This window comes from Mytilus edulis, chromosome 9, assembly GCF_963676685.1.
Source record: "Mytilus edulis chromosome 9, xbMytEdul2.2, whole genome shotgun sequence".
Lineage (NCBI taxonomy): Eukaryota > Metazoa > Mollusca > Bivalvia > Mytilida > Mytilidae > Mytilus > Mytilus edulis.
Genome location: NC_092352.1, coordinates 30,362,526 through 30,387,087, shown reverse-complemented (window position 1 = coordinate 30,387,087; position 24,562 = coordinate 30,362,526). Strand labels below are relative to the sequence as shown.

The following is a 24,562-nucleotide window of genomic DNA, read 5'->3' as shown; positions in this document are numbered from 1 at the left end:
AACAATGTTAATGAACATCAAAAAAGAATAAAAAAATGTCACACTTATTTACAGAAATAAACGACATTTTGTTTTAATCGATATCCCGTTTCAACTGTTCATAATGCATGACTGTGATTTCGTAATGCACGGGTGTGGTTTCGTAATGCATGACTGAGATTTCGTAATGCATGACTGAGATCTCGTAATGACTGGCTGTAGCAATTTCTCCGTTCATAATGACCAGATGTCGAAATTTTCCTTTTATAAAGCATGGGCATTTCTGTACATATTGTAGTAAGTTGGTTAATAAAAAGCACTAAATAACAATACATAGGTAACAATTAACAGTCTCTGGAGAATACACAGAAATCTTCTGTCAGTGACTGTACAGTAGTGTCATTGTCTGGTTGTGTACGTCTTGGTGAATCCTCTGGTGTGCTATCAGGAGATGAAGGAAGGGAGTTGGCAGACTTCATGATCAGGGTAGATAACTCTTGGACTTGGTTCCATTTCTTCTCTCTATATTGGTTGTATATCTTACGGATACCAAGTGTGGTTGACTTCTGGATCATCAAATGATTATTGTAACCATGACTACCATTGATGTCAGCTGTAAACAAGAAGTGGTCTAGTTTTTTGAAAAAGATTTTTAGTATTTTTAATTTTTCTCTTATTATGAGTAACATGAAGGTCCTCATACTAGTCAGACAGTCACTTGACCTAAACTTCATTACATGGATCAATGAACAAGGTTAAGTTTTCCATATCTCAGATACTATAAGCAAAAGGTCTCCTATATTAGGTGTTTGGAATTATTGGAAGGTGTACATGTCCAGGTGACAGGTGTCATCTCACCTTGACCTGATTTTCAGGGTTTAGTGGTTATAGTTAAGTTTTTGTGTTTTGGTCTGTTTTTCTTGTACTGTATGCACAAGGTGTACTGTAGTTGGTGTATGAAATGATTGAAAGGATTACATGTTCAAATGGCTGGTGTCATCTGACCTTGACCTCATTTTTATGGTTTATTGGTCAAACTTAAGTTTTTGAGTTTTTTTTTTTTTTTCTAATATTATATGCAATAGGTCAACAATACTTGGTGTATGGAAATATTTTATGATGTACATGTCAGTCTCACAGGTTTAATTTGACCTTGACCTTATTTTCAGAGTTCATTGCTCAATGTTAAGTTTTGGTGTTTTGCTTTGTTTTTTTTAAAACTACAAGCAATTGGTCAACTATATTTGGTTTATTGAATGATTATTAAGGTGTTTTTGTCTTTCTGGCATGTATTATCTGACCTTGAACTAATTTTCATAGTTCATTGGTTATTGATAATTTTTCATGGTTAAGTTTGTTTCTTAGATACTATAAGCAATAGGTCAACTATAATTAAGGCCTAGATTGATTGATAAGTGTATATGTATTTTCTGTTTTGGTTTTTATGACCATGACCTTATTTTATAGGTTCATGTTAAGTTTATGTGGTACTTGTAGTAAAGTTAAGACTATCAACATAAATCAATTTGTTGTTACAAAGGGCCAGATATTTCGGTGTGCACACTTGTTACATGATTTATTTGAGCTTTGACCTTTTAAACTGTGATAATAATTGAAAGCGAAAGCTATTGTACCTCTGAGTCCTTGCAGACTGATAAAGTGTCAACTTAAAACATTTATATTTTCATTATTTTTATTATATAAGATATCAGCAATGTCAAATAAATAACAATACACACAACAAAGCACTAGATAACAATTGACAATACAAAGCACTAGATAACAATACATATGTAACAATTAACAGTCTCTGGAGAATACACAGAAATCTTCTGTCATTGACTGTACAGTAGTGTCATTGTCTTGTTGTGTAGGTCTTGGTGAATTCTCTGGTGTGCTATCAGTAGATAAAGAAGTGGAGTTGGCAGACTTCATGATCAGGGAAGATAACTCTTGGATTTGGTTCCATTTCTTCTCTCTATATTGGTTGTACATCTTACGGATACCAAGTGTAGTTGACTTTTGGATCATCAGATGTTTACGGTAGCCATGACTTCCATTGATGTTTGCTGTAAACAAGTAGTGGTCTAGTTGCTGGATTTTGCCTTCTAGTACATTGAGTTGAGTAACTGCTTGGTCATGTGCTGTGAGTAAGTTCTTGAGCTGCTGAGCAAAGTCTAGAACAGTAGAGTATTCCATTATTGGTTTGGTAGTATGTTGGTTGGCGGACTTGTAAAGTGATTGAATACCTTTCCCCAAATTATGGTCCTGTATATATATCTTTATAAATTACTCAAAATTAAAGTTAGCTTGGGTTGGGCTTGTGTTTGTGATAAAATCTTCTGACTTTTGGTACTTCCTGTCTGTAAGATTAAAAGATTTTAAAACAAAACAATTACTTAATAAGTACAGATCAAAGGGATTTATCAAATAATTATAAGATGAAAGAAATTAATCAATTCATAATTGAAGCTGAAAGAAATTAATCAATTCATAATTGAAGCTGAAAGAAATTAATCAATTCATTATTGAAGATGTAAGAAATTAATCAATTGATAATTGAAGATGAAAGAAATTAAGAAAGTCATAATTGAGGACAAAAGAATTTAATTAAATAGTAATTAAAGGTCAGGAAATTAATCAAGTTATTGTTGTAAGAGAAATTTTTATCAAAAATTGAAAATAAAAAGATTTTTTGGAAGTATTAATAATAAAAAATAGAAGATAGTTTCAAGCTTTATAAATATTTGCCTTATGTGATGAAGTTTCCATCTGTCATATATCCATTGTTCTTGAACTCATTTTCACGTTTTTGAAAAAGATTCTTAGTATTTTTAATTTTTCTCTTATTATGAGTAACATGAAGGTCCTCATACTAGTCAGACATTCACTTGACCTAAACCTCATTACATGGATCAATGAACAAGGTTAAGTTTTCCATATCTCAGATACTATAAGCAAAAGGTCTCCTATATTAGGTGTTTGGAATTATTGGAAGGTGTACATGTCCAACTGACAGGTGTCATCTCACCTTGACCTGATTTTCAGGGTTTAGTGGTTATAGTTAAGTTTTTGTGTTTTGGTCTGCTTTTCTTGTACTGTATGCACAAGGTGTACTATAGTTGGTATATGGAATGATTGAAAGGAGTACATGTTCAAATGGCTGGTGTCATCTGACCTTGACCTCATTTTTATGGTTCATTGGTCAAACTTAAGTTTTTGAGTTTTTTTGTTGTTTTTTTTCTAATATTATATGCAATAGGTCAACAATACTTGGTGTATGGAAATATTTTATGATGTACATGTCAGTCTCACAGGTTTAATTTGACCTTGACCTTATTTTCAGAGTTCATTGCTCAATGTTAAGTTTTGGTGTTTTGCTTTGTTTTTTTTAAAACTACAAGCAATTGGTCAACTATATTTGGTTTATTGAATGATTATTAAGGTGTTTTTGTCTTTCTGGCATGTATTATCTGACCTTGAACTAATTTTCATAGTTCATTGGTTATTGATAATTTTTCATGGTTAAGTTTGTTTCTTAGATACTATAAGCAATAGGTCAACTATAATTAAGGCCTAGATTGATTGATAAGTGTATATGTATTTTCTGTTTTGGTTTTTATGACCATGACCTTATTTTATAGGTTCATGTTAAGTTTATGTGGTACTTGTAGTAAAGTTAAGACTATCAACATAAATCAATTTGTTGTTACAAAGGGCCAGATATTTCGGTGTGCACACTTGTTACATGATTTATTTGAGCTTTGACCTTTTAAACTGTGATAATAATTGAAAGCGAAAGCTATTGTACCTCTGAGTCCTTGCAGACTGATAAAGTGTCAACTTAAAACATTTATATTTTCATTATTTTTATTATATAAGATATCAGCAATGTCAAATAAATAACAATACACACAACAAAGCACTAGATAACAATTGACAATACAAAGCACTAGATAACAATACATATGTAACAATTAACAGTCTCTGGAGAATACACAGAAATCTTCTGTCATTGACTGTACAGTAGTGTCATTGTCTTGTTGTGTAGGTCTTGGTGAATTCTCTGGTGTGCTATCAGTAGATAAAGAAGTGGAGTTGGCAGACTTCATGATCAGGGAAGATAACTCTTGGATTTGGTTCCATTTCTTCTCTCTATATTGGTTGTACATCTTACGGATACCAAGTGTAGTTGACTTTTGGATCATCAGATGTTTACGGTAGCCATGACTTCCATTGATGTTTGCTGTAAACAAGTAGTGGTCTAGTTGCTGGATTTTGCCTTCTAGTACATTGAGTTGAGTAACTGCTTGGTCATGTGCTGTGAGTAAGTTCTTGAGCTGCTGAGCAAAGTCTAGAACAGTAGAGTATTCCATTATTGGTTTGGTAGTATGTTGGTTGGCGGACTTGTAAAGTGATTGAATACCTTTCCCCAAATTATGGTCCTGTATATATATCTTTATAAATTACTCAAAATTAAAGTTAGCTTGGGTTGGGCTTGTGTTTGTGATAAAATCTTCTGACTTTTGGTACTTCCTGTCTGTAAGATTAAAAGATTTTAAAACAAAACAATTACTTAATAAGTACAGATCAAAGGGATTTATCAAATAATTATAAGATGAAAGAAATTAATCAATTCATAATTGAAGCTGAAAGAAATTAATCAATTCATAATTGAAGCTGAAAGAAATTAATCAATTCATTATTGAAGATGTAAGAAATTAATCAATTGATAATTGAAGATGAAAGAAATTAAGAAAGTCATAATTGAGGACAAAAGAATTTAATTAAATAGTAATTAAAGGTCAGGAAATTAATCAAGTTATTGTTGTAAGAGAAATTTTTATCAAAAATTGAAAATAAAAAGATTTTTTGGAAGTATTAATAATAAAAAATAGAAGATAGTTTCAAGCTTTATAAATATTTGCCTTATGTGATGAAGTTTCCATCTGTCATATATCCATTGTTCTTGAACTCATTTTCACGTTTTTGAAAAAGATTCTTAGTATTTTTAATTTTTCTCTTATTATGAGTAACATGAAGGTCCTCATACTAGTCAGACATTCACTTGACCTAAACCTCATTACATGGATCAATGAACAAGGTTAAGTTTTCCATATCTCAGATACTATAAGCAAAAGGTCTCCTATATTAGGTGTTTGGAATTATTGGAAGGTGTACATGTCCAACTGACAGGTGTCATCTCACCTTGACCTGATTTTCAGGGTTTAGTGGTTATAGTTAAGTTTTTGTGTTTTGGTCTGCTTTTCTTGTACTGTATGCACAAGGTGTACTATAGTTGGTATATGGAATGATTGAAAGGAGTACATGTTCAAATGGCTGGTGTCATCTGACCTTGACCTCATTTTTATGGTTCATTGGTCAAACTTAAGTTTTTTTTTTTTTTTGTTGTTTTTTTTCTAATATTATATGCAATAGGTCAACAATACTTGGTGTATGGAAATATTTTATGATGTACATGTCAGTCTCACAGGTTTAATTTGACCTTGACCTTATTTTCAGAGTTCATTGCTCAATGTTAAGTTTTGGTGTTTTGCTTTGTTTTTTTTAAAACTACAAGCAATTGGTCAACTATATTTGGTTTATTGAATGATTATTAAGGTGTTTTTGTCTTTCTGGCATGTATTATCTGACCTTGAACTAATTTTCATAGTTCATTGGTTATTGATAATTTTTCATGGTTAAGTTTGTTTCTTAGATACTATAAGCAATAGGTCAACTATAATTAAGGCCTAGATTGATTGATAAGTGTATATGTATTTTCTGTTTTGGTTTTTATGACCATGACCTTATTTTATAGGTTCATGTTAAGTTTATGTGGTACTTGTAGTAAAGTTAAGACTATCAACATAAATCAATTTGTTGTTACAAAGGGCCAGATATTTCAGTGTGCACACTTGTTACATGATTTATTTGAGCTTTGACCTTGAGGCCTTGCAGACTGATAAAATGTCAACTTAAAACATTTATATTTTCATTATTTTTATTACATAAGATATCAGCAATGTCAAATAAATAACAATACACACAACAAAGCACTAGATAACAATTGACAATACAAAGCACTAGATAACAATACATATGTAACAATTAACAGTCTCTGGAGAATACACAGAAATCTTCTGTCATTGACTGTACAGTAGTGTCATTGTCTTGTTGTGTACGTCTTGGTGAATTCTCTGGTGTGCTATCAGTAGATAAAGAAGTGGAGTTGGCAGGCTTCATGATCAGGGAAGATAACTCTTGGATTTGGTTCCATTTCTTCTCTCTATATTGGTTGTACATCTTACGGATACCAAGTGTAGTTGACTTTTGGATCATCAGATGTTTACGGTAGCCATGACTTCCATTGATGTTTGCTGTAAACAAGTAGTGGTCTAGTTGCTGGATTTTGCCTTCTAGTACATTGAGTTGAGTAACTGCTTGGTCATGTGCTGTGAGTAAGTTCTTGAGCTGCTGAGCAAAGTCTAGAACAGTAGAGTATTCCATTATTGGTTTGGTAGTATGTTGGTTGGCGGACTTGTAAAGTGATTGAATACCTTTCCCCAAATTATGGTCCTGTATATATATCTTTATAAATTACTCAAAATTAAAGTTAGCTTGGGTTGGGCTTGTGTTTGTGATAAAATCTTCTGACTTTTGGTACTTCCTGTCTGTAAGATTAAAAGATTTTAAAACAAAACAATTACTTAATAAGTACAGATCAAAGGGATTTATCAAATAATTATAAGATGAAAGAAATTAATCAATTCATAATTGAAGCTGAAAGAAATTAATCAATTCATAATTGAAGCTGAAAGAAATTAATCAATTCATTATTGAAGATGTAAGAAATTAATCAATTGATAATTGAAGATGAAAGAAATTAAGAAAGTCATAATTGAGGACAAAAGAATTTAATTAAATAGTAATTAAAGGTCAGGAAATTAACCAAGTTATTGTTGTAAGAGAAATTTTTATCAAAAATTGAAAATAAAAAGATTTTTTGGAAGTATTAATAATAAAAAATAGAAGATAGTTTCAAGCTTTATAAATATTTGCCTTATGTGATGAAGTTTCCATCTGTCATATATCCATTGTTCTTGAACTCATTTTCACGTTTTTGAAAAAGATTCTTAGTATTTTTAATTTTTCTCTTATTATGAGTAACATGAAGGTCCTCATACTAGTCAGACATTCACTTGACCTAAACCTCATTACATGGATCAATGAACAAGGTTAAGTTTTCCATATCTCAGATACTATAAGCAAAAGGTCTCCTATATTAGGTGTTTGGAATTATTGGAAGGTGTACATGTCCAACTGACAGGTGTCATCTCACCTTGACCTGATTTTCAGGGTTTAGTGGTTATAGTTAAGTTTTTGTGTTTTGGTCTGCTTTTCTTGTACTGTATGCACAAGGTGTACTATAGTTGGTGTATGGAATGATTGAAAGGAGTACATGTTCAAATGGCTGGTGTCATCTGACCTTGACCTCATTTTTATGGTTCATTGGTCAAACTTAAGTTTTTGAGTTTTTTTGTTGTTTTTTTTCTAATATTATATGCAATAGGTCAACAATACTTGGTGTATGGAAATATTTTATGATGTACATGTCAGTCTCACAGGTTTAATTTGACCTTGACCTTATTTTCAGAGTTCATTGCTCAATGTTAAGTTTTGGTGTTTTGCTTTGTTTTTTTATGCCCCACCTACGATATTATGCCCCACCTACTATAGTAGAGGGGCATTATGTTTTCTGGTCTGTGCGTCCGTTTGTCCGTCCGTTCGTTCGTCCGTTCGTCTGTCTGTCCCGCTTCAGGTTAAAGTTTTTGGTCGAGGTAGTTTTTGATGAAGTTGAAGTCCAATCGACTTCAAACTTGGTACACATATTCCCTATGATATGATCTTTCTAATTTTAATGCCAAATTAGAGATTTTACCCCAATTTCACAGTCCACTGAACATAGAAAATGATAGTGTGAATGGGGCATTCGTGTACTGAGGACACATTCTTGTTTAAAACTACAAGCAATTGGTCAACTATATTTATACCCCCGCTTTAAAAAAGGTGGGGTATACTGTTTTACCTCTGTCTGTCAGTCCGTCCGTCCGTCCGTCCGTCCATCAGTCCGTCCGTCAGTCCGTCCCATGAAACTTTTGTCACATTTTTCTCAGGAACTACACATCCACCCTTTCTGTAATTTGGTATCAACATTTATATATGTCAGCCATACCGTGTGATGCGTTTTCAGATTCATCACTTGAAAACTTCCTGTTTACCGAACACTTGTCTGATTTTACACATGATAGCCAAGTTGAAAATTTTCGGCACATTTTTCTCAGGAACTACAATACAAGGATTTCTGAAATTTGGTTTCAGGATTTATATAAGTCAGCTATACCGTGTGATGCGTTTTCAGATTCATCACTCGACTACTTCCTGTTTACCGAACACTTGTATGATTTTACACATAATAACCAAGTTAAAAATTTTCGTCACATTTTTCTCAGGAACTACAATACAAGGATTTCTGAAATTTGGTTTCAGGATTTATATAAGTCAGCTATACCGTGTGATGCGTTTTCAGATTCATCACTCGACAACTTCCTGTTTACCGAACACTTGCATATTTTTACACTATTAATATTATCCACTTGCGGCGGGGGTATCATCAGTGAGCAGTAGCTCGCAGTTTCACTTGTTGGTTTATTGAATGATTATTAAGGTGTTTTTGTCTTTCTGGCATGTATTATCTGACCTTGAACTAATTTTCATAGTTCATTGGTTATTGATAATTTTTCATGGTTAAGTTTGTTTCTTAGATACTATAAGCAATAGGTCAACTATAATTAAGGCCTAGATTGATTGATAAGTGTATAGGTATTTTCTGTTTTGGTTTTTATGACCATGACCTTATTTTATAGGTTCATGTTAAGTTTATGTGGTACTTGTAGTAAAGTTAAGACTATCAACATAAATCAATTTGTTGTTACAAAGGGCCAGATATTTCAGTGTGCACACTTGTTACATGATTTATTTGAGCTTTGACCTTGAGGCCTTGCAGACTGATAAAATGTCAACTTAAAACATTTATATTTTCATTATTTTTATTACATAAGATATCAGCAATGTCAAATAAATAACAATACACACAACAAAGCACTAGATAACAATTGACAATACAAAGCACTAGATAACAATACATATGTAACAATTAACAGTCTCTGGAGAATACACAGAAATCTTCTGTCATTGACTGTACAGTAGTGTCATTGTCTTGTTGTGTACGTCTTGGTGAATTCTCTGGTGTGCTATCAGTAGATAAAGAAGTGGAGTTGGCAGGCTTCATGATCAGGGAAGATAACTCTTGGATTTGGTTCCATTTCTTCTCTCTATATTGGTTGTACATCTTACGGATACCAAGTGTAGTTGACTTTTGGATCATCAGATGTTTACGGTAGCCATGACTTCCATTGATGTTTGCTGTAAACAAGTAGTGGTCTAGTTGCTGGATTTTGCCTTCTAGTACATTGAGTTGAGTAACTGCTTGGTCATGTGCTGTGAGTAAGTTCTTGAGCTGCTGAGCAAAGTCTAGAACAGTAGAGTATTCCATTATTGGTTTGGTAGTATGTTGGTTGGCGGACTTGTAAAGTGATTGAATACCTTTCCCCAAATTATGGTCCTGTATATATATCTTTATAAATTACTCAAAATTAAAGTTAGCTTGGGTTGGGCTTGTGTTTGTGATAAAATCTTCTGACTTTTGGTACTTCCTGTCTGTAAGATTAAAAGATTTTAAAACAAAACAATTACTTAATAAGTACAGATCAAAGGGATTTATCAAATAATTATAAGATGAAAGAAATTAATCAATTCATAATTGAAGCTGAAAGAAATTAATCAATTCATAATTGAAGCTGAAAGAAATTAATCAATTCATTATTGAAGATGTAAGAAATTAATCAATTGATAATTGAAGATGAAAGAAATTAAGAAAGTCATAATTGAGGACAAAAGAATTTAATTAAATAGTAATTAAAGGTCAGGAAATTAATCAAGTTATTGTTGTAAGAGAAATTTTTATCAAAAATTGAAAATAAAAAGATTTTTTGGAAGTATTAATAATAAAAAATAGAAGATAGTTTCAAGCTTTATAAATATTTGCCTTATGTGATGAAGTTTCCATCTGTCATATATCCATTGTTCTTGAACTCATTTTCACGTTTTTGAAAAAGATTCTTAGTATTTTTAATTTTTCTCTTATTATGAGTAACATGAAGGTCCTCATACTAGTCAGACATTCACTTGACCTAAACCTCATTACATGGATCAATGAACAAGGTTAAGTTTTCCATATCTCAGATACTATAAGCAAAAGGTCTCCTATATTAGGTGTTTGGAATTATTGGAAGGTGTACATGTCCAACTGACAGGTGTCATCTCACCTTGACCTGATTTTCAGGGTTTAGTGGTTATAGTTAAGTTTTTGTGTTTTGGTCTGCTTTTCTTGTACTGTATGCACAAGGTGTACTATAGTTGGTGTATGGAATGATTGAAAGGAGTACATGTTCAAATGGCTGGTGTCATCTGACCTTGACCTCATTTTTATGGTTCATTGGTCAAACTTAAGTTTTTGAGTTTTTTTGTTGTTTTTTTTCTAATATTATATGCAATAGGTCAACAATACTTGGTGTATGGAAATATTTTATGATGTACATGTCAGTCTCACAGGTTTAATTTGACCTTGACCTTATTTTCAGAGTTCATTGCTCAATGTTAAGTTTTGGTGTTTTGCTTTGTTTTTTTTAAAACTACAAGCAATTGGTCAACTATATTTGGTTTATTGAATGATTATTAAGGTGTTTTTAAAGCAATTGCTTTTATGCCGTCGCGTATGGCCATCTTTGCGACCCAGATCAGAGACTCCGCCCAGATCAAGCCATAGTATTTTGTTAAACAGGCTCCTGGTCAGTCATTCTTTAACACCTATGTATGTTTTCTAATGCAATACATAGCTTGAAACTTTAAAAAAAAGTTAGTGGATTTAAGAAGTTTCAGAATATGTTCTTGTAGATGTATTTTTGTATTTAAAGGGTCAACCGTTTGACTATCAAATAACATAGAAGTCCGAGTGAAAAAAAGTACATTTTTATAAATGCGATTCCGTTCGTACGATGTTTCAGCAAAATATGGATTCATTTCAGTTGTTGATTTAGTATTGAAAATTTAACTGAATTATCTCCTAATAAATACGGTTTTTTATGTTTAATTTGTGTTTCTTTAAGAGGTCAGGTGCTCTTGTTCATTCATAAAATTATCGTTCATTCATACATTTATCGTAAAATCAAAATCACTACACAGGTTAATGCGTAGTGTCAAATTATTACCTGTAATCTAAAAATAGACAAACTTTATTTGCGCAAATAATTTAGCGGAACGAAACCCTTGTTGAAAACACATAACAATAAGTTCGTTTTCCTTTTCTGTCAAAACTCCGTAATATTTATCGATCACCTTACTAATGAAATGGACCCGTCCAAACGTAGTAGATGCCAAGTCGGTCCAGATGAAGAGATATTTACAATTTGGAATTTTCTAGTTTATTAATACATAGATTGAAAAAAGTACGTCTTTTTAAATATCATGGGTTTGCATAACAAATGTCAGATGAAACCATTATCCTCGTCTTTTCAGTGAACAAGTCTACTACGTTTGTTGACACTCGACGGTCCACCGTGTTAGCAATTTTATTTCACATGTTTTCGAAATATTGAAGATCATGTTTCGCAATGTTTCCTGAAAATTGATAAATATCAAAGCAACGTAGAGCTGTTTGTTCTTGTTCGTATAATAAAATTGAGAATGGAAATGGGGAATTTGTCAAAGAGACAACAACCCGACCATAGAAAAACATACAACAGCAGAATTAAGGTCACCAACAGGTCTTCAATGCAGCGAAAAATTCCCGCACCCGGAGGCGTCCTTCAGCTGGCCCCTATACAATATATATACTAGTTCAGTGATAACGATTTAATGTCATGTTTTAATGTCAAAACTATTTATATGGATAATCGACCTTCCTACGGATAGAAACAAGTGCCTGTGCTCGTACCGCATCAGAAGGACACATATCAACTGAGCAATAATGTTTGGAACTTAGTTTTAAAAATGATGACAAAGTAACATTATGAAAATATTTTTATTAAGCTGAAATATACATTTATTCTTTACATGTTTATGTCTTGTAAGATATTTTATTTCTTTCCCGTTTTTTAACATTTGCGTCTGGAAAGTTGAAATGTTTTAACTTAATCATTTGTGTTAATGGTTAAATATAAATTAATAATGAAAATTGTTAAAATTAAATCAATAAAGGAAATTATTGACAAAGGAAGTTACAAACACTACCAGGGGATAATCCATGATGATTTCTTTTTGAGTTATATGTTTCAGCACATGTATATTTGACCCCAACTTTACCCTGGTAAACGTGTTGTCTCCTTGTGAAATATAAAACATATTAAAAATGACTTTCTGCTAAAGTCTTTTATTTATATAAAGTTAAAACCTTCTTACTTTTAACTAGACAACACTCATGTCAGGTTTAATTCTTGTATATATGTGGATGAAAAATAAAAGTCCCCAAACATTAACATGGCAGCAATTGCTTTTACAGCCTTTAAGGCTTTGATTGTCTTTCTGGCATGTATTATCTGACCTTGAACTAATTTTCATAGTTCATTGGTTATTGATAATTTTTCATGGTTAAGTTTGTTTCTTAGATACTATAAGCAATAGGTCAACTATAATTAAGGCCTAGATTGATTGATAAGTGTATATGTATTTTCTGTTTTGGTTTTTATGACCATGACCTTATTTTATAGGTTCATGTTAAGTTTATGTGGTACTTGTAGTAAAGTTAAGACTATCAACATAAATCAATTTGTTGTTACAAAGGGCCAGATATTTCGGTGTGCACACTTGTTACATGATTTATTTGAGCTTTGACCTTTTAAACTGTGATAATAATTGAAAGCGAAAGCTATTGTACCTCTGAGTCCTTGCAGACTGATAAAGTGTCAACTTAAAACATTTATATTTTCATTATTTTTATTATATAAGATATCAGCAATGTCAAATAAATAACAATACACACAACAAAGCACTAGATAACAATTGACAATACAAAGCACTAGATAACAATACATATGTAACAATTAACAGTCTCTGGAGAATACACAGAAATCTTCTGTCATTGACTGTACAGTAGTGTCATTGTCTTGTTGTGTACGTCTTGGTGAATTCTCTGGTGTGCTATCAGTAGATAAAGAAGTGGAGTTGGCAGACTTCATGATCAGTGAAGATAACTCTTGGATCTGGTACCATTTCTTCTCTCTATATTGGTTGTACATCTTACGGATACCAAGTGTAGTTGACTTTTGGATCATCAGATGTTTACGGTAGCCATGACTTCCATTGATGTTTGCTGTAAATAAGTAGTGGTCTAGTTGCTGGATTTTGCCTTCTAGTACATTGAGTTGAGTTACTGCTTGGTCATGTGCTGTGAGTAAGTTCTTGAGCTGCTGAGCAAAGTCTAGAACAGTAGAGTATTCCATTATTGGTTTGGTAGTATGTTGGTTGGCGGACTTGTAAAGTGATTGAATACCTTTCCCCAAATTATGGTCCTGTATATATATCTTTATAAATTACTCAAAATTAAAGTTAGCTTGGATTGGGCTTGTGTTTGTGATAAAATCTTCTGACTTTTGTTACTTCCTGTCTGTAAGATTAAAAGATTTTAAAACAAAACAATTACTTAATAAGTACAGATTAAAGGGATTTATCAAATAATTATTAAAGATGAAAGAAATTAATCAATTCATAATTGAAGCTGAAAGAAATTAATCAATTCATAATTGAAGCTGAAAGAAATTAATCAATTCATTATTGAAGATGTAAGAAATTAATCAATTGATAATTGAAGATGAAAGAAATTAGGAAAGTTATAATTGAGGACAAAAGAATTTAATTAAATAGTAATTAAAGGTCAGGAAATTGATCAAGTTATTGTTTGTAAGAGAAATTTTTATCAAAAATTGAAAATAAAAAATTTGTTTGAAGTAATAATTATAAAAAATAGAAGATAGTTTTGAATAGAATTTTTGTTTTTTAATAAACCAAAAAGATGTTTCACAAAATATTATAGAATTTGTTTTACAAGAAATGATAATGAATGCCATAAAAAGTGCTATAAAAAGTGCCATAATTTTATTGACTTTCCAGCATCAGTGGATAATATTGAACATGTTAAAATAGTTCTATTGGCTATTGGTTATGTCATTGATGGTACTGAAGGTCATTATTAAGTACTTTCATCCTTTGAAATGAACATATGTGATTTTTGTCGAGCCTGCAAACATAGGTATAGTGATATGGTGGTATTAGCTAACCTCTTAAAAGATATTTCAGAAGTTTGAAGACCTGAATCCTTCATACTTTATAAATAGATGCCTTTGTGATGAAGTTTCCATCTGTCATATATCCATTGTTCTTAACCTCATTTTCACGTTTTTGAAAAAGATTTTTAGTATTTTTAATTTTTCTCTTATTATGAGTAACATGAAGGTCCTCATACTAGTCAGACAGTCACTTGACCTAAACCTCATTACATGGATCAATGAACAAGGTTAAGTTTACCATATCTCAGATACTATAAGCAAAAGGTCTCCTATATTAGGTGTTTGGAATTATTGGAAGGTGTACATGTCCAACTGACAGGTGTCATCTCACCTTGACCTGATTTTCAGGGTTTAGTGGTTATAGTTAAGTTTTTGTGTTTTGGTCTGTTTTTCTTGTACTGTATGCACAAGGTGTACTATAGTTGGTGTATGGAATGATTGAAAGGAGTACATGTTCAAATGGCTGGTGTCATCTGATCTTGACCTCATTTTTATGGTTCATTGGTCAAACTTAAGTTTTTGATTTTTTTTTATTTTTTTTTCTAATATTATATGCAATAGGTCAACAATACTTGGTGTATGGAAATATTTTATGATGTACATGTCAGTCTCACAGGTTTAATTTGACCTTGACCTTATTTTCAGAGTTCATTGCTCAATGTTAAGTTTTGGTGTTTTGCTTTGTTTTTTTATGCCCCACCTACGATATTATGCCCCACCTACTATAGTAGAGGGGCATTATGTTTTCTGGTCTGTGCGTCCGTTCGTCCGTCCGTTCGTTCGTCCGTTCGTCCGTCTGTCCCGCTTCAGGTTAAAGTTTTTGGTCGAGGTAGTTTTTAATGAAGTTGAAGTCCAATCGACTTCAAACTTGGTACACATATTCCCTATGATATGATCTTTCTAATTTTAATGCCAAATTAGAGATTTTACCCCAATTTCACGGTCCACTGAACATAGAAAATGATAGTGTGAGTGGGGCATTCGTGTACTGAGGACACATTCTTGTTTAAAACTACAAGCAATTGGTCAACTATATTTATACCCCCGCTTTAAAAAAGGTGGGGTATACTGTTTTACCTCTGTCTGTCAGTCCGTCCGTCCGTCCGTCTGTCAGTCCGTCACATGAAACTTTTGTCACATTTTTCTCAGGAACTACACATCCACCCTTTCTGTAATTTGGTATCAACATTTATATATGTCAGCCATACCGTGTGATGCGTTTTCAGATTCATCACTTGACAACTTCCTGTTTACCGAACACTTGTCTGATTTTACACATGATAGCCAAGTTGAAAATTTTCGTCACATTTTTCTCAGGAACTACAATACAAGGATTTCTGAAATTTGGTTTCAGGATTTATATAAGTCAGCTATACCGTGTGATGCGTTTTCAGATTCATCACTCGACTACTTCCTGTTTACCGAACACTTGTATGATTTTACACATAATACCAAGTTAAAAATTTTCGTCACATTTTTCTCAGGAACTACAATACAAGGATTTCTGAAATTTGGTTTCAGGATTTATATAAGTCAGCTATACCATGTGATGCGTTTTCAGATTCATCACTCGACAACTTCCTGTTTACCGAACACTTGCATATTTTTACACTATTAATATTATCCACTTGCGGCGGGGGTATCATCAGTGAGCAGTAGCTCGCAGTTTCACTTGTTGGTTTATTGAATGATTATTAAGGTGTTTTTGTCTTTCTGGCATGTATTATCTGACCTTGAACTAATTTTCATAGTTCATTGGTTATTGATAATTTTTCATGGTTAAGTTTGTTTCTTAGATACTATAAGCAATAGGTCAACTATAATTAAGACCTAAATTGATTGATAAGTGTATAGGTATTTTTTGTTTTGGTTTTTATGACCATGACCTTATTTTATAGGTTCATGTTAAGTTTATGTGGTACTTGTAGTAAAGTTAAGACTATCAACATAAATCAATTTGTTGTTACAAAGGGCCAGATATTTCAGTGTGCACACTTGTTACATGATTTATTTGAGCTTTGACCTTGAGGCCTTGCAGACTGATAAAATGTCAACTTAAAACATTTATATTTTCATTATTTTTATTACATAAGATATCAGCAATGTCAAATAAATAACAATACACACAACAAAGCACTAGATAACAATTGACAATACAAAGCACTAGATAACAATACATATGTAACAATTAACAGTCTCTGGAGAATACACAGAAATCTTCTGTCATTGACTGTACAGTAGTGTCATTGTCTTGTTGTGTACGTCTTGGTGAATTCTCTGGTGTGCTATCAGTAGATAAAGAAGTGGAGTTGGCAGACTTCATGATAAGGGTAGATAACTCTTGGACTTGGTTCCATTTCTTCTCTCTATATTGGTTGTACAACTTACGGATACCAAGTGTAGTTGACTTTTGGATCATCAGATGTTTACGGTAGCCATGACTTCCATTGATGTTTGCTGTAAACAAGTAGTGGTCTAGTTGCTGGATTTTGCCTTCTAGTACATCTAGGACAGTAGAGTATTCCATTATTGGTTTGGTAGTATGTTGGTTGGAGGACTTGTAAAGTGATTGAATACCTTTCCCCAAATTATGGTCCTGTATATATATCTTTACAATTTACTCAAAATTAAAGTTAGCTTGGGTTGGGCTTGTGTTTGTGATAAAATCTACTTACAATTGGTACTTCCATCCAGTTAACATCAAAAGATTTAGCACAAAGCATATGCTTAATTAGTATAGATAAAAGTTATTATCCAATTCATAATTGAATATGAAAGAAATTAAGTAATAATTATAAATAAAAGAAATTAATAAAGTATTGATTGATGATGAAAGAAATTAATTAAGAAGATATTGAATGTAAGAGAAGTTTTAAGGTAATAATAATAAGAAAATAAAAAAAATGGAATAGAATTTAAGTTAAAGAAGTTTAAATATAAGGAAAATTTAAGACATAAAAATTACAGATTTCAACAAAAGTAATTTAAACGAATGTCTTATGCCATGTACCAAATAATTGTGTGAGCATATTTATTAATATCAACAATATTTTATATTTTTATACATTGAAATAGAACCTTTAAGATAAATGCAAAACCCTTCACATTACCAGAGCACTGTCATTTTAAGGCTTCCACATGATCTGAAAAGGAGAAAAATAGTTGAAATTTTCATCCTTTGATTCTTATAATGACTATCCTGGTCACTAGGACTAGGAGTAGGAGTAAGTAGTTGGTCAATTTTTCTGGTGTCCAGCTTCAGGGATTCCTTATATTCTTTGCTAAGAGTAAATCTCAAAACAAAACATCAGTTCAATGACACAGTGGCTGACACTACATAATGTTGATTTTGGCCTTTTTACAGTCATGGTGTTTAGTGAACATGTTATCTCATTTTCTAGACATCACCATAGATATGTTTTTCAGCTATGTCTTGGATAATGTTACACAGTATCTTTGAAGTTAACAACAATGTATTAGATAAATAATGTAGAATTGTATTTTTTTGGTCAATTTCAGAATGCATTCCCTGTACAAGGACTTTTCTCGACACATTTACTGTCATTAGATGCTCTGTTGTCTATAATAGATTGTATAGAACCTCACTGTTACAACAGAATATTGGCTAAACAGAAGACTGATACTGGTATGTTTATAACTCACTTGCCAGATTCATAAAAGATACATAGATATAAAAAGATGTGGTATGATTGCCAATGAGACAACTCTCCATTCAAGTCACAATTTATAAAAGTAAACCATTACAGGTCAAAGTACTGTCTTGAACACAGGGCCTTGGCTCACACCGAACAGAAAGCTATAAAGGGCCCTAAAAAATTACTTGTGTGAAACCATTCAAAAACCAACGGTCTAATCTATATAAAAAACAAGAAACAAGAAACACTTATGAACTACATTAACAAACAACAAGTTCAGAACATCAGATTGCTGACTTAGGACAGATGCAAATAATTGCAGCAGGATTAAACGTTTTAATGGTACCAAACCTTCACACTTATCATATCAATAAAGTGTTATTAGTCCATATGGCACAAGATTTCTTTTTCTTAGAGACCTGATCATTGCAGTTTGGCTAACAGAACAACAATGATGAAAAAAAATGAATTATATGTTTGAATTTAAGAGGAATTGCAATTGGCAACATAGAGGCAAATGCTACATTTCTAAGACTTTGTTGTAAGTAAGGTAGGCTCCTTATTAAATCATTTCTTCACATTTTAAAGGAAATGTTGATAGGAGTGGATCTCGTGCTGAAATACAATAGCAAAAACTTTGCTTGTTTTTGTACAAAATTAAAAGTACTATTTGTCAAATGGGATGTAATTACCTCAATAAATTCTCAATTTCTAAAACTGTTTCCTTTTTCAGCATTAAAAGAAAGTCAGTCATCGACAGAATCAGAAGTAAATACTGAAGGGTCAACTCATAAACAAGGTAATAACAAAAAGTGTATGATGTTGTTCTATATATTGATGTGCGAGCTTTATTTAATGTGCTGCATTACTTGGTATAAATTGTAGACCCTTTTCTAAAACTAATAGTGACTTCAAGGTTCAGCTAGCAAGCAAACTAACCAAAGATATTACTTTTGCCTACACACTCAATGCGGTCGGCTGTAAAACCTCAATAAAAATTATGCATTATTTATGTTTATATTGAATAAAGTTTGGATCTATAACTTTTATTTTCTTTGGCAGATTCAAAAATGAGTAAAGAAATAAATGTAAAGAAGAATCAGAGTGTTAGACAGAACAGAATGAAAGTAACAGAAGAAAAAGTTCCCACTTCAGATGAGATAGCATCCACAAGGCATAAAAAGAAGGTATGATAATAAGTACTGTGGATTCATTATTATTCAGCGGATACCAATTTTCGTGGATTTAGTGGGAACAGGTGAACCACGAAATTAAATATTCAACAAATACCACATTTTCATAGGCTTGTATGCATACTTCTGCATAACCACGAAATTAAATATCCACAAACATGTCAGTTTTCCTCAATCCAGGAAAATTGGTACAGTACATTCCGGTTATTTGCATAGCCTATTTGTCAGACGAAATTATGCAATAAAGCGGAGTATGCTTATATCCGAAATGCCAAAATACGGAGTCAAATAACATAGATAGTGCAGATCAGTAAAGGAAATCCTGAAGAAAGATGAACGTCCATAATCCACTTACAACATATTGAATGATTATTTATTCTAATAAAAGTCATACATTTTATTTCATTGTTTATTCTTTTAATAAAATTTATAAACACATTTAGTTTTAGTTTATTTATGTACCGACTTTTCCTTTACCTGAGATACGAAAATAAAATTGTTCTAAAAATAGATTTGTTTCTATGACCCGGATGTATAAATTATATTGTTACGCTTTGATTAAAACAAACTGTTGAACAATGCTACACAGTTTATAATCATTTGCTACAATAAATGTGCAATGAACTGCCTTTAATATGCAGTATTTACCGATTGCACAGTGATGTAACACTGTTTCTTTAACCTCGTTAGTTTCGTATATGCAAAGCAGTTAACATTGGGGCCCTGCATGGGTTATTTGCTGGGCACGAGTGTTGAAAGTGAGAAAATATAATAATTTTAAGTAACTGTTCTTTTAAAAAAATATTAAAAATGAAAGATTGATGTATGAAATTCTTCAACCATATATAAATGCCCTGTAATATTTAACATAAATGTAGATCACCCCATGCCAAATTACGAGATTGCACATGGTCGGATATGACCGATAATTAGCAGGCGTTATTGTTTTAAAAATACACCCAACATGTAATCTATGAACAATGTTTGAAATGCAATCAATAATTAACACCTTTTGAGATAGAAGATCATAGAATGGTTACAACAATTGTTTTTACAACAATCAGCTGATTGACATTTTTGTGACCTCGAGGCTTAAAATAGAATATGGGAAACTTTACCTGTGTACACATCGAGGTCTTTTTTATAATCATATAAACACGAAAGAAACTGTTTTAAAACTTTATTTAAATAACACAGAAGTAAATGTGAAATAATATAAAAAAAATTATGATACATTCAACAAAAATATACTTACCAAATTGCTGTTTCCGGTTAAAAATCTCGTTAGTTTTAACTCAGCATATCTAGCTGGCGATTATTTTCTATGCAATTAACCGAAATGCCACTTGTGGGGCTATGCATATAACCATACAATTTAACATTAGATGAATGGGAAATGGTTTTGTGCAGGAGAAAAGTATGCAATTAACCGAATTATGCTATTAAGCGGTATGCAATTAAGTGGAATCGACTGTACCAACAAAAATAAATGAATCCACAGTAATAGAAAAAATTGTACATATAGAAAAGAAAGGATATGGGTCATCCTCCATCTAGTAGATACAGTATACTCTTGTCACAAGATAATACATGATAAGGTAGCCTGAATTTTTTAAATCAGAATATGTGAATAACACTAAGAAAGTTTTGCGTGTTCAAATTGTGTTATTTCTGGGTTTAGCTTCATCATGAATGCTCAAACCCTAACTTTGGAAGCCAAGAATACATAAAAAAGTGAGGGGCTGTATATAATCAAATAGGACCTAAATCCAATAGCCTATTCATTGAAAATCTATGTTCAGAATATTGGAATAAATTGTCTAACCATTGTATGTTAGGCAGAAACTGATTATCTTAGGCATGGTAGAAATCTGTGCACCAGAAATTGCTTCCTTTTCCATGACAACTCGTTTGATCAAATGCTATGTTTGTGCAAGTAGTTCTCAAAAATACGAATATGATTGCACTAAAAATGAAATATACCATTGTATAAAAAAGAAAAGTGCCAATGAGACAACTATACACAAGAGACCTAGGCAATGTAGGAAAGGTGTACTGACATAAGAAGTCTCTAAACACATTAACTCCAAATGGAGCTTTCGTTAGTAGAAGCCATATTAACTATGTGTATCAGTGAGAGAAATGTGAAAGCATAAAAATATAGTATATATACCAATACACATAATTAACAGCGACTGGTGATGTTTCATAGCCTGTCAAAAAGTTTACTGTAACGTGTACATTAGCTAAATATAGATAACTGTAACCATGGAAACCCCACAAGGATTTCTCACTGAATGGATAATTTAACCTGTTTAGACATCAACCAGATACATATTTATCCACTGGATAACTATTGATCCGCCGGTTAACTCTGAACCGCCGGTTAAATCTCAACCGCTGGTTAACTCAACTGCCTGTTAAATCTCAACCGCTGGTTAACTCAACCGCCGGTTAAATCTCAACCGCCGGTTAACTCAACCACCGGTTACCATATCTATATAAATAGGGTGCAAACATTAATCCACCATTCTGCCTCTGATGAAGGTCCTTTTTGGACCGAAACCGGTCAGGCTATGAAACATCACCAGGCGCTGTTAATTATGTGTATTGGTATATATACTATATTTTTATATACACAAGAGACCTACTCTAGAGTAAAATATTATTTTATAAATATTTAAACAATGAGTTTCCATACAATTTAATATCATACAATTTCTTGTAACTAATACATAGAGATAATTTATTACAGGTATATTATGAAGGAACAAAACAATTTAATGTCAAGCCTGCCAAGGGTATTCAGTATTTACAAGAACAAGGATATCTGAAGTCTCCACTGGATCCTAATGAAGTCGTGATCTTCCTGAAAGAGAACCCACGTTTAGATAAAGCACAGATTGGAGAGTATATCAGTAGAAAGACCAATGGTGAAGTCCTCAAAGCTTTTGTCACGTAAGCATAGGAACACCATTAACAATAAGTAATTTTACTAGTTGACACTTGTCTGTCAGAAAAAATGGTGACATGCTAGTAATAAAAGGCTATCAAATAGGTATTAATCTGTGGATTAAAATCTCACTAGTTTTAAATGAATAGATGACAATAAAATCTATAATATTTGAAGAGTAGAAAATATATTCCATATTACCTTTGATCAAATAAATAACTTATTAAACATTATTGTATTTAGTTCTTGAATAAAGAATGTAGCAATCATTAATAATATATTGTGGTAATGTATTTTAAATGGCTGCATGTTTGAAGTCAAAATTTTTAAGTTTTAGTACTAACAAAGTTTTTGACTCTATTTATATTTGAATCAACTTAGATCTACAAATGTAGACTGGATGACTGTAGATATAAATGTATGTGCATTAGTGCTATCTATTACGGCTTTCCACTTTTTACTAATAGTTTATTTGTATATTTTTATAGGTCATTCCACTTTGAAGATTTACGACTTGATGAAGCATTAAGGTTGTATCTAGAGGCATTCCGACTTCCAGGAGAAGCACCTGTTATATCTTATTTAATAGAACACTTTTCAGAACATTGGTCGGTGAGTTGTAATACATGTGAAAATAGAATGATTATGATTTGCACAATCTGCAGATCTATTAATAATAATGTGAATTCCAAAATTAATGTTTACACTTATCATATTGAATCCTTGACCTCTAGCAAAACTGCTAGATCTAATGAATGCTATTGCACATTTTTATGAAGGATGAAAGATGAAACTTTGATAGTCAGTTGGAAGGGATCGATAATTTTGGCTGGCCCGTGTTAAAGAGAGAGCAATATCTCTTGCACATAAAAGGCACCCTTGTAGATTTTGAAAAAGAGCAGGCTAATGTCGCTACAAGGCAGCACTTGCACCTGCGAAGTGGAAAGGGATTAATACAAGCTTTAAAAACTTGTTTCCTGAAAGACTATATATAAATATGTTAAAACTAAGATTGGATACAGAAAACAATGTTTTATGTTTTTATTCCCCCAAAAAGTAATGGAGAACCATTTAATAACTTTCAAGCCTTTATTTTAACCTATGCCATTATTATTTTTTTTTCCAGAGAAGTAATGGAGAACCATTTGCTAACTATGACGCAGCCTTTACTTTAACCTAATCCATTATTTATTTTTTTCCCAGAGAAGTAATGGAGAACCATTTGCTAACTATGATGCAGCCTTTACATTAACCTATGCCATTATTATGTTGAATGTTGATCAACACAATCATAATGCCAAGAAACAAAATATACCTATGACAAATGCGGTGAGTTTTTATAATTTATAAAAGCATAAGGGTTTACTCTAATAAGACTAAACAAAAAAAACTAGATATAAGATACATTTCAACAGCCTTTTTTTATCTGGTAATTTATATTAAAAAAAAAACATTATTAAAAGATTAGATCGATTGTTACTTTGAATTGGCAAGATTATCTAATGTTCATGTTGTTGTTTATGTTTATTTTTATTTTATAGGAATTTAAAAAGAATGTGAACAAATGTAATGGTGGTCAAGATTTTGACCAAGACATGCTGGAGGAGATTTATAATGCAATAAGGTAATTATACCCCCGCTTTGAAAAAAGGGGGGTATACTGTTTTACCTCTGTCTGTCCTTCCGTCAGTCCGTCAGTCCGTCCGTCCCATGAATATCTTTTGTCGCATTTTTCTCAGCAACTACAATATAAGGATTTCTGAAATTTGGTGTCAGGGTTTATATAAGTCTGCTACACCGTTTGATGCCTTTTCAGATTCATCACTCGACAACTTCCTGTTTACCGAACACTTGTATTATTTTACACATGATAACCAAGTTGAAAATTTTCGTCACATTTTTCTCAGGAACTACAATACAAGGATTTCTGAAGTTTTGTTTCAAGGTTTATATAAGTATGCTATACCTTGTGATGCGTTTTCAGATTCATCACTCAACAACTTCCTGTTTACCGAACACTTGTACTATTTTACACATGATAACCAAGTTGAAAATTTCCGTCACATTTTTCTCAGGAACTACAATACAAGGATTTCTGAAATTTGGTTTCAGGATTTATACAAGTCAGCTATACCGTGTGATGCGTTTTCAGATTCATCACACGACAACTTCCTGTTTACCGAACACTTGTACTATTTTACACATGATACACAAGTTGAAAATTTCCATCACATTTTTCTCAGGAACTACAATACAAGGATTTCTGAAATTTGGTTTCAGGATTTATACAAGTCAGCTATACCGTGTGATGCGTTTTCA

At 32.1% G+C, this 24,562-nt stretch overlaps 1 protein-coding gene across 5 annotated transcripts in view; it reads left to right on the top strand.

Annotated features, from left to right (window-relative positions):
* The window catches only part of LOC139488074 (Golgi-specific brefeldin A-resistance guanine nucleotide exchange factor 1-like), a 59,671-nt gene that overhangs the window by 17,574 nt on the left and 17,535 nt on the right, over window positions 1-24,562 (top strand). For all 5 annotated transcript variants that reach the window (XM_071273420.1, XM_071273418.1, XM_071273419.1 and 2 more), the window contains exons 14-20: window positions 17,961-18,087; window positions 18,831-18,896; window positions 19,160-19,284; window positions 22,046-22,248; window positions 22,732-22,855; window positions 23,447-23,572; window positions 23,785-23,867. In XM_071273420.1, coding sequence (XP_071129521.1) covers window positions 17,961-18,087; window positions 18,831-18,896; window positions 19,160-19,284; window positions 22,046-22,248; window positions 22,732-22,855; window positions 23,447-23,572; window positions 23,785-23,867 — 854 coding nt within the window. The remainder of the gene's footprint in view (window positions 1-17,960; window positions 18,088-18,830; window positions 18,897-19,159; window positions 19,285-22,045; window positions 22,249-22,731; window positions 22,856-23,446; window positions 23,573-23,784; window positions 23,868-24,562) is intronic.